The 9083-nt window shown below is 57.5% G+C and overlaps 3 protein-coding genes across 3 annotated transcripts; 2 read left to right on the forward strand and 1 right to left on the reverse strand.

Annotated features, from left to right (window-relative positions):
• The first annotated feature begins 13 nt into the window (after positions 1–13).
• Positions 14–1564, forward strand: CDEST_03818 (Putative pectate lyase PlyH/PlyE, pectin lyase/virulence factor). Its single transcript, XM_062919977.1, has 5 exons — positions 14–339; positions 394–511; positions 563–660; positions 725–886; positions 971–1564. The coding sequence occupies exons 1-5, from the start codon at positions 61–63 to the stop codon at positions 1223–1225; spliced, it is 912 nt and encodes a 303-aa protein (XP_062776028.1). The 5' UTR covers positions 14–60; the 3' UTR covers positions 1226–1564.
• Positions 1565–5670: 4106 nt separating this feature from the next.
• CDEST_03819 (uncharacterized protein) lies at positions 5671–7208 on the forward strand (the record flags this gene model as incomplete). Its single annotated transcript, XM_062919978.1, has 1 exon — positions 5671–7208. The coding sequence occupies one exon, from the start codon at positions 5671–5673 to the stop codon at positions 7192–7194; it is 1524 nt and encodes a 507-aa protein (XP_062776029.1). The 3' UTR covers positions 7195–7208.
• A 79-nt stretch (positions 7209–7287) lies between these two features.
• CDEST_03820 (uncharacterized protein) lies at positions 7288–7950 on the reverse strand. Its single transcript, XM_062919979.1, has one exon. The coding sequence runs from the start codon at positions 7672–7674 to the stop codon at positions 7318–7320; it is 357 nt and encodes a 118-aa protein (XP_062776030.1). The 5' UTR covers positions 7675–7950; the 3' UTR covers positions 7288–7317.
• Between the last annotated feature and the right edge of the window lie 1133 nt (positions 7951–9083).

Here is a 9083-nt window from a genome sequence, read left to right on the forward strand (position 1 = left end):
CTGAGCCAAACCTGCTATTCTACTTTTTCCCACTCCCAAGTTTCACCTCTCTGCTTCATCATGAGGATCACATTACCGTTGCTCGTCTCGCTGTGGTCCGCAGCCACCCAGGTTGCCGCCCACCAAAGGCGTCAGGCCGGCGCAGGCGACCCCGACGCGACGCAAGCCGACCTCAGCGCGCGTCCACCGCCCCGGTTCCCCTACCCGGTCACCAGGTTCCCTGTGGCGAACGAGACTGTCGTGTTGAAGGAGGCCTTGTACATCCTTCCGGGCCAGGTCTTTGACGGCGGCATGAAGCGGTACGAGCGCCAGGAGGGGAGTTGCAACGAACAAGCCGAGGTCAGCCGCCCTTGATTCTCTAGGAAGATATCTCGCTGATACTAAGTCTCCTAGGGCACCGATGCTGACGCAGTATTCAACCTGATGCCCGGTTCAACAATCAGGAATGTGATCATCGGAAAACACCAAGCCGAGGGTATCCATGCCCTCGGCGACGCCTGGGTCGAGAACGGTTTGTCACAAACGCGCTTGATCCGGTATGGCCTCGGCTAACCTTGACAAGTGTGGTGGGAGGACGTCTGTGAAGACGCCCTCACATCAAAGGGGCTGAACACCCAGCTGAGGGTCATCGGTGGAGGAGCTCGAGGTGCTTCAGACAAGGTACTGTTCCCATTTTTTGCAAGGCCAGTGATATCCTCCGGCTTCCTGACCGGGACTCTTGCAGATCTTCCAAGACAACGCCCTGGGCGGCAAGTTCACAATCACCGGCTTCTACGCCCAAGACTTTGGCAACTTCTACAGGTCATGCGGCAACTGCGTGCTGCAGACCAAACGGACCGTCAACGTCACAAACGTCGTCGCCGTCAACGGGACCAGGATGGGAGCTGTGAGTCAACTCGGCCTTATCCTGCCACCACCACCCTCCTCGCATCCTCAAGAGACTCAACTGACTCATTGCGCGTGCTGCCAGATCAACGCCAACTACAACGACGAGTACCATCTCAGCTACGCCCAGCTCGACACGGAGAGGATCGTCGACAAGGGCATCGGGAACGACCTGCAGATCGTGCCTTACATGGTGGGCACCGGCCCGGACGACAAGTACGCCCTGTTCAACGAGACGAGGGACTTCATCACCAAGTTCGAGGGGACGGTGGACAACGTCTACGAGCCGGAGGACCCGTACCCTTGGCTGTCGGAGTACTGGCCCGAGGGTTTCCATTAGTTGCGAGTGCTTGGGGTTAGTTGCTTTGACGCATTTTGCCGTTCGGAGTTAGACCGCTTCAGAATCTGCGTGGCTGCTCCACCGCTCGGTTCGTCTCTTATTTTTTGCGTGACTAAAAATAAGCGACTGTGAGATCACAGCCGCCTGTGAGGGACTCGCATCCTTTTTGGTGACGCAAGAGCAGCTCAGGTCTGTCTAATGAACGCCTGGCGGTGACGGGGAAGCACCAAGACGACACTGCCCAGACAGAAGCCGTCACCGACAAGTCCCTGATATCTCCAACCACGCAGCACTGCTGTCTGTAATGATAGTAGTAATATTAATAATAGATTACTTGATGTGTTAGAGGGACGCCTCATGAAGAAGCCGAAGAACCGGAAGACGCAGGACATGCAAAAAAGGCATGACAAACGTTGACCCAGGTGCTTGAATTCGATGACCAAGCAACCGGATAGAGGCATGAACTGCATCAAGAAGTGTCGGTCACAGCCGAACGCCTTCGCAACTGATGACCACCTCAGAACCCGTGAGCAGCATAAAATCTTTATCGTGAGTGTCTGTTCCCCCCCCCCCCCCTGAGCTGAACTGACAGAGTCGAGGGTGAACGGGTCCCGCGAGCCTCCCACAGACGCCAACGGGTCGACAAGCTCTTGAGCCGTTCCACACGCCACTGTAGATCCAAGTCGGCGCGTTTTAGCCAACGATCGCCGCCCCGTCCCGTGCAAACGAGAAACGGCAGAAACGGTCCGTGGGGTGGGACGAGGGAAAGGAGGCTGACCGGATCAACTTCCCATCTGGGGTGAGCAGCTGAACAACAAGACTCCCACGCCTTGTGATAGTAGATCAACCGTCAACGTGGCAGGGCGGGGGTTCCCCGGCCTCGAGCCGCCCGTCTTGCTGTCCCGCGCCAACACAAACGTGACGTGACATCAAACAAACAAAAAAGGCCGAGGGCCCGCCAGCTCCGTTCAGCCTTTTGACGATGTAACGACGGACCCAGCGTAGCGGTGCTCTGACAGGTACTAGAGCCGCGAAGGCTTCTCCTTCATGACTCTTCTGCCGTTCGTCTAGAAAAAAAAAAAAAAAAAGGACTGGGAACCTAAAACGGAGGGAGGGGTCAATGCCTCCAAGGGGGAATGGGAGGAACTCACGCTCCGATGTTTTCCATGGAACGAAACCCGTGGAACCAGAGTAGAACGGGTGTGGAACGGGTGGTGGTTTTGGAATCTTTCTCGATCATCTGTGAGGAAGCCCTCAAAAAGAGGTCACGAGGTCCCCGCGCTGCGTCCTTGTTGTCGACCGAGCGCGGCGGGGCGTCTGAAGCCGGTACACGCAGCTGCGAGTGCGATGTTCGCGGGTGAGCCGGCGCCGGGCCGTTTGCATTTTTGCAGACGTGCGTGGGCCTGAAGTTGCATTGTCAAGATTCAAAAATGCGAGATCAAAGGGTGGTGGATGGGTTCGTCTGCATTGTTGATGGCCGACCCGATGAGTGGATGGCTTCGTCATTCAGATGCGACCTCGAAGGTTTCGTGGGACAAACTCCTGACAGGCCCCTAGACGCGGCGGCTAAGGGGGAAGACGACGGCATGTGGCGCCAGTCAGGCGAAGGCGGGTAGGAGGATGTGTCGACTCGTCGTCTAGTCCGGGGGCTAATATCCCATTGCATACATAGCCTTGCTCAGGATATCCTCGACGAATAGGACGGACCCCCGTCAGCGACGGGCGGACGGGCGGGCGGCCGGTAAGGCAGATTCGCAACAAGCACTCTCAGGCTCGAGTCAAAGTCTCCGGAGGGTTCCGCCCCTTGGGGAGTTGCTGGAGGCCGCGGGGGAAATGGGAGGAGGCCATGGACGGGTTAGTCGGCGCATCCTTGGTCGAACCCGGCGCCGGGCGACCTTGGCCGGCGTTGAGCGGTTGTCCATGAAAACATGGGGGAGAGAATGGAGTATGGAGTCGCAGTTTGACAGCACGGGAGAGTCATGTTGGTTTCTCCTGTGTCACCAGGACAGCTATCCCCAGTTCATATTGAGGATCGGTTGGAAACGGCCGTGTCGAAATAGACGGGGCCAGTTTTTCTTTTTGTCAAACATGGTTTCTTCTCCTACGTGTCCGGCCGGCAGACCCAAGGATCCTACGGACGGATGGGACATGGGAAAGATGCGAAGACCAAGCGGGCAGGGCCGGAGTCTAAGTCTCTCGGACGCCGCCCCATCGTCTCTGTCCAAAGTCCCAGTCCGCTGGTAAACGAACGAACTAGCCCAGCCTCGTTTCCGTTAAACGTTTGGCTTTTCGACCATCAACTGTTTGACAAGGCCGAGAGGGCAAGGGCCGAAGCGCAAGCCAGACAGCTAGCTCTCTAACTGCGCGTCGGGTCTCGACTCACTTCCGACCAGTAGGAAAAAGGGGTCTTGGGTAACCGGTTCATAGGTCTTGCTTTCGGCAGAATACAAGTATATCCCACATAACGTTGGGGGATATAATACCTGTAGTCTCGAGGATCAGACCACAACCGCAGAGGGGCGTTGACGAGGACAGGGCAGAACCTTGGCGGAAGCCATGGCATGCCTGCATTACCATACCTGAGTTAAAGGAAGAGTAAACATAAGGGGTTGCAGAAAGGAGGAGGGTCCTGCAAGAATGAGAAGAGGGAGAGGGGAGAGGGAACGGAACAGCAGGATTTGGGGTAAAACAGGGGAGTACATCCATCGTATGTGCGCGCTTTGATGCCCGCATCCGGCCGCATGTTCCAGCATGACCAGGAGCAAGCTACGGGAGTCTGGGACGAAGAGTTGCTTTAGCATATCCGCGCTGTATGCCAAACTGGAAGTTTTCCCAGTGTCAACCATTTTCTCCCCTTCAGCGCGAGATATGCCTTGATCGGTTGAACACGGCGTGCATGCGCTCTGCCGCTCTGCTCTGCTTCTGCCATATGCTTTCCATTCTTGCTGCTGCGAGCTCTGATATATGTCCGGACTTGACTCCGCACTAGCGTTTGACGCTAGAACCGAACACGACCGAGAGCGACTCCATCGACGGGCTCTTTGGGGGTTCGAGTCAAGAGCATGGAGATCCCGGGCAACAGCTCTCGAGTTTCCAGCAGTGGGAAGTACTCGTAGAGATATGGACAACAACCACCATCTGTCTGCCTAGGGCTCTTCTGGCAGAAGCAAAAAGGGGCGCGAGGGGCCTGGGCCAGACGCCAGAACGCCAGGGTCGGACCCTGGTGCCGGGAGCTAATCGACATGTTCCGCAACGGAGTCCGTCGCCGATCGTCCAAGAGGCCAAAAAGAAAATCCCCCGAGAGTTCACAGTCCCGGGTTTGGTGACCTTGTGGTGGGTAGGGAAACAACCTTCCACGTCTCGAGGAACTGAGAGGTCTTGGCCTGGCCTTGGCTTGAAAGTCTAGAGCGAGGCGTCCGTCGTCTTGTCAATGTCAGAAGGACGATGCTCTTCCCTCTGCCCTGCCCTCTCTTGCTGTCTCTCCCTCCCCCTTTGTCCCTATGGCTCTTTTCATCATCCCACACACAAACACACACCCCCGCCAAGAAACTCAGAGCATTGGCGACAGCGGGCAGAGGTACATAGTAAAGGCTGAAAGCTCTGGGTTTATGCCGGCCAGAGTTTGCTGATGAGGGACGACCGTCCAAGTACCCGAAGGGCATTCCTGGGCCGGCCGCGCTGGCTCCTGGCTCGGGGCTCGAAAAGGAGCAGCAGCAGTACGGATACTGCATGGGTACTCAGATACCCGATGTACAATGTATGTATGTATGTATGTGTGTGTGTGTGTGTGTGTGTGTGTGTGTACAGGTAAGTAAGTTGGTATCCCTCCGCTTTGAGCCCAGATACCGGCACCCACCTGGGCACGTTGTTCTTTTCCGAAACCAGGGACCGGCCGGCCAGGCGGTCCGTCTGAAGTCGCGATGCATTTCATGCTGCCCTCATGATTCGTGTTGCGACGGGCGTATGGGTTGTGGGCGGACGTGCGCTTTGGGAGATCCGCGCCACCCACACACCGGTCCCGCCAAAGGGTGAGCTTACTTACCTTTTCATATGAAGTAGTCAGGTCGCACGTTTCGTGCAGTGAGAGACAGCTGGAGAGAGAGAATAGAGAGCAAGGCGAGCTCTGGTTCCTGTTTGTATCACACATACACCGAGCCACATCGAGAGAGAGAGAGAGAGAGAGAGAGAGAGAGAGAGAGAGAGGAATCGTTGTCTCGTCGTCTTCTTCGTCTTGGTCATCGCCCTCGTTGCTGTTTGTTTGGGCTCGCGCGCGCGTGTGTGTGTGCAAAAGAGCTGTTCAGCTCTTCACTCGTTCCCATTCGTTTTCTTCTTCTTTTTCCCTTTTTCCCTTCCCCTTCTCCTTCACTCATGCTCCTGCAATCTCACCTCCTTTTCTTCCCTTGATAAAAAACAAATACCCGACAGAACCGACCGGTATCGCTGCGATGCAGTCGGGAAGCAATGAGCCGGCCGCCGCCGACATCACCAGCGACATGGACGGCGGCGAGCACATCACGTCGTCCAAGGCGAGCTTCGAAGACGCGCCTCAGGAGCAGGTTCCCAGCACCTCCAACTCGGGAAACAGCCACCCGTCCGAAGACAGAGCGCCGAGCGAAGACGCCGCGGTCGACAACAACGGCAGCAAGCCGGCCTCGCAGAAGGCGCCCGATGACGTTGCAGCGAAAGGAGGATCCCAGCCGGGGAGCAAGGCGCCGTCCAACAAGGCACCGTCGCAAGCGGGGAGTCGAGCAGGCGGTTCGCAGCAGGGCAGCAGGAGGGGGTCGCAGGAGGCCGCGGTGACGGGCGGTGGCGAGTCGGCGGCGCCGGGAGGTCCGGTTGCCGACGCCCCCGGAGCGGCCTCCAACGCCAGCGTCGCCCGAGATCGCGCTCCGGGGGGCGACGAGAACCGCGAGACGTTCCGCGACTCGACCATCACGGCCGTCAGCGAGAGCACGGCCCAGATGCTCGGGCGCGACGGCATGCCCAAGACGACGACACACGACCCGTCCGCGCCGGGCGTGCTCGCGGGCATCGGCGAGAACGACCAGGACGACGACGACGAGCTCGAGCCGCTGACCAAGTACGTGGACTGGACGAAGCACATCTCCATCTCCATCGGCCCCTTTGTCATCCTCTTCTTCGACCTCGCGCTGCCGGTCTGCATCTACTACAGCTGGCTGCGCGCCCGACGCAACGACCGGCGCGCCGCTTGCCAGCCGGCGTACGACGCCGGCGTCGAGTGCGGGTTGGGCCCCGTGCAGACGATCGAGAGTCGGATTCTCGGGTTCGCCATCATCTCCTTCGGCTTCGGCGAGGTGTACATCCTCGTGGTGCGCGTCTACCGGCTCATCGCGCGGTTCGAAGAGTGCGCGCCGCTGCTCTCCAAGCACTGGCTGGAGATGGACGCCACGACGTGGGTGTACACGCTCGGCCTCATCGCGGCGCTCGTCCCCTTTGTGTGCTCGACGACGGTGTACGAGCCCGAGGTGGTCGAGTGGCTGTACCTGTACTCGCCGGCCTTCATGTTCATGGTGCTGGACGTCATCGCCTTCATGACGCTGATACCGATCAAGATACCGTTCCGCATCAACTCGGACCCCAAGGGCACGCGGCTCAAGCCCATTGTCTACTACGCGGCCGAGGACTTCTTCGCCGTCGACGGGGCGCAGAACCGTGAGTTCCGCAAGAAGTACGTGGAGCGGTACGACAAGTCGATGATGTTCCGCAAGATGATTCTCGAGCTGACGCTGTTCTGGATCGGCGGCTGCACATGCTACATTGGCTACGTGGCGGCCATGATCTGGAACCTCGAGTTCGAACGGGCCTTTGGGTCCACGCTGGGCGTCCTATTTGGGTGGATCATAATATGGGGTGTGGCGGCGAGGTTTTGGATCGAATATGCCATCAAGCGCGAGCAGAAGTGGTGGAAACAGAACAAGGCCGAAAGAGAGGCGGCCAAGCTTCAATGAGCCTAGTGTTTAATCACAGCCGTTGACCCCCCCCCCCCCCCCTAACCCCCGGAACCCCCCCGAGACTGGCCGGTGAAGAAGAGGCCAGGCGGAGGGTAGGGGAAGGGAAGGGGCGACGGCTCGTCACCGATAACCTAGTGTTAATACTGGCACAGCCAAAGATTTTTTGTGTGTATTTATGGCGGGACGGGAATGGGGGTCTGGCTGATGAGATAAAGGCACGAGACGGGCCTGGACTGGACTGGACTGGACTGGGATACCCAGAAATCCGAAGAAACCGAGGGCGGGCTTTTTGCGACTAATACGTAAATCGTTGTTTTTCTCTATTGCACGGAGCTGTTTGATGATGATGATGATGACGACGATGGTGGTGATGCCAGTGCCGTGAACACATCCAGAAAGTGAGAACAAGGTCAGCCCAGTACTAGGCTTCACGTTAGCTTCACAGTCAGGCAGTCGATTAACACTCTTGTCAATCATGCTGCAGACATCAGACAACCGTCAACGAGGCCGCAGGCGTCCAGAGGAGCGAAGGGCGAGCTTCCCGGATAGCCAAGACTGGCCCAGGCTCCCGAGTTCGTGGCGGCATGGGCTGCGGAGCGCCCTGTGACAAACAGGGTTTTGTTTTGCGGAGAGAGAGAGAGAGAGAGAGAGAGAGAAGAAACAGAGCTTCGGGTGGGAACGACGTTTCCGCCTGAGAGATGGTGTGGTGTCTCGCTGATGTCGCGATGTGGTCGAGGCAGGCCGAGGTCCGACCTGGGTGTGTGAGTGAGTGAGTGAGTGAGTGAATGAGTATCTATAAGTGGAAATTTGTATGTGTGTATGTCTGGGGGAAGCTCTGGACTACCGTTCGAGGGTACGTACCTCTAGCATGTCGGCAATGTTATCTCACTTGCACAACATATCCTGAGTTATGAAAATGGGTTATGCAGAGTATTATGCACATCCCCCATTTACCACACCACATCCATCACTGAAAACCTTCTGGAGTGAGTATCCGTACAAACAAACACCTGCGATCCATCCCTTCTCCCATTGGCCTCTCAATCTACTTGCTTCCCTAGAAGGACGCTTTCGAGTGCACAATTGGCGTGGCTGATTCGACACGAGTGAATTGGCTCATGTTGGCATAATCATACGATTGATGAACTAGTCCGGAAGCCCTTTTCTGCGTTGGTCGCAAGGCTTCAAGCGGGCACTCTTCCGCCCTTCTCACCGCTCTACAGTTACTCCATGTTTCATCGTGAGACGTCGTCTCTTGTGGCAAGCAACTCTGCTGAGCCGTTCTCGTTGCTGGCCAGAAGAATCGAGGAAACGCGACACAATGGGACAAAAGACCAAGGTTCTGACTGAAGACTCGAGACTGACTGGAAAAGGGTCTCTCACTCATCCCCCATCTCAGCCGCATCGGATGAGTCCCCGAGTCCTCACACCATCTCATCCGTGGGGCACACACGCAAACATACACCTCGCCTCATATGTATTTTCCCACGCTTTTGTGAGTGATTAAACAGGGGTTTATCCAACCCGGTAACTTCAGCCCCCAACAGCAAAGATATCCCTCGCGTTGACCCGAGTCATCATCGTCGTCTCTCTCACCCCACCACGTCAAGCGTTAACCCGCCCGGCCACCGATACTCGGCCCCCCATCTCCGATGATACCCGGGGGGCGGGGCCCAGACCGAGGCCAATGACAGTCTCCCGATGCTCCAAGCCAGTTACCGAATTCTTGGTCCGCCTAGCGAATCCGCTCGCTTAGCTGGATCCAGAACCGCGTGCCATGGGGGGCCGAGAGTTGGGTTGGGGGCTGGGAAAGAAGGTAGGAGGGGGAAGGGGGGCGGCAGCGATGCTTTCTCGGCTCGCCAAACCCCTCGTCCACCTTGGACTCG

The sequence above is a fragment of the Colletotrichum destructivum genome, chromosome 2 (genome assembly GCF_034447905.1).
Source record: "Colletotrichum destructivum chromosome 2, complete sequence".
In the NCBI taxonomy this organism is placed as follows: domain Eukaryota; kingdom Fungi; phylum Ascomycota; class Sordariomycetes; order Glomerellales; family Glomerellaceae; genus Colletotrichum; species Colletotrichum destructivum.

Coding starts and splice junctions, on each gene's coding strand:
- CDEST_03818 (XM_062919977.1), top strand. CDS start 61: ATGAGGATCACATTACCGTTGCTCGTCTCGCTGTGGTCCGCAGCCACC. Junction 512..562: donor CGACGCCTGGGTCGAGAACG/GTTTGTCACAAA, acceptor AACCTTGACAAG/TGTGGTGGGAGGACGTCTGT. Junction 661..724: donor CTCGAGGTGCTTCAGACAAG/GTACTGTTCCCA, acceptor GGACTCTTGCAG/ATCTTCCAAGACAACGCCCT.
- CDEST_03820 (XM_062919979.1), bottom strand. CDS start 7,674: ATGATTGACAAGAGTGTTAATCGACTGCCTGACTGTGAAGCTAACGTG.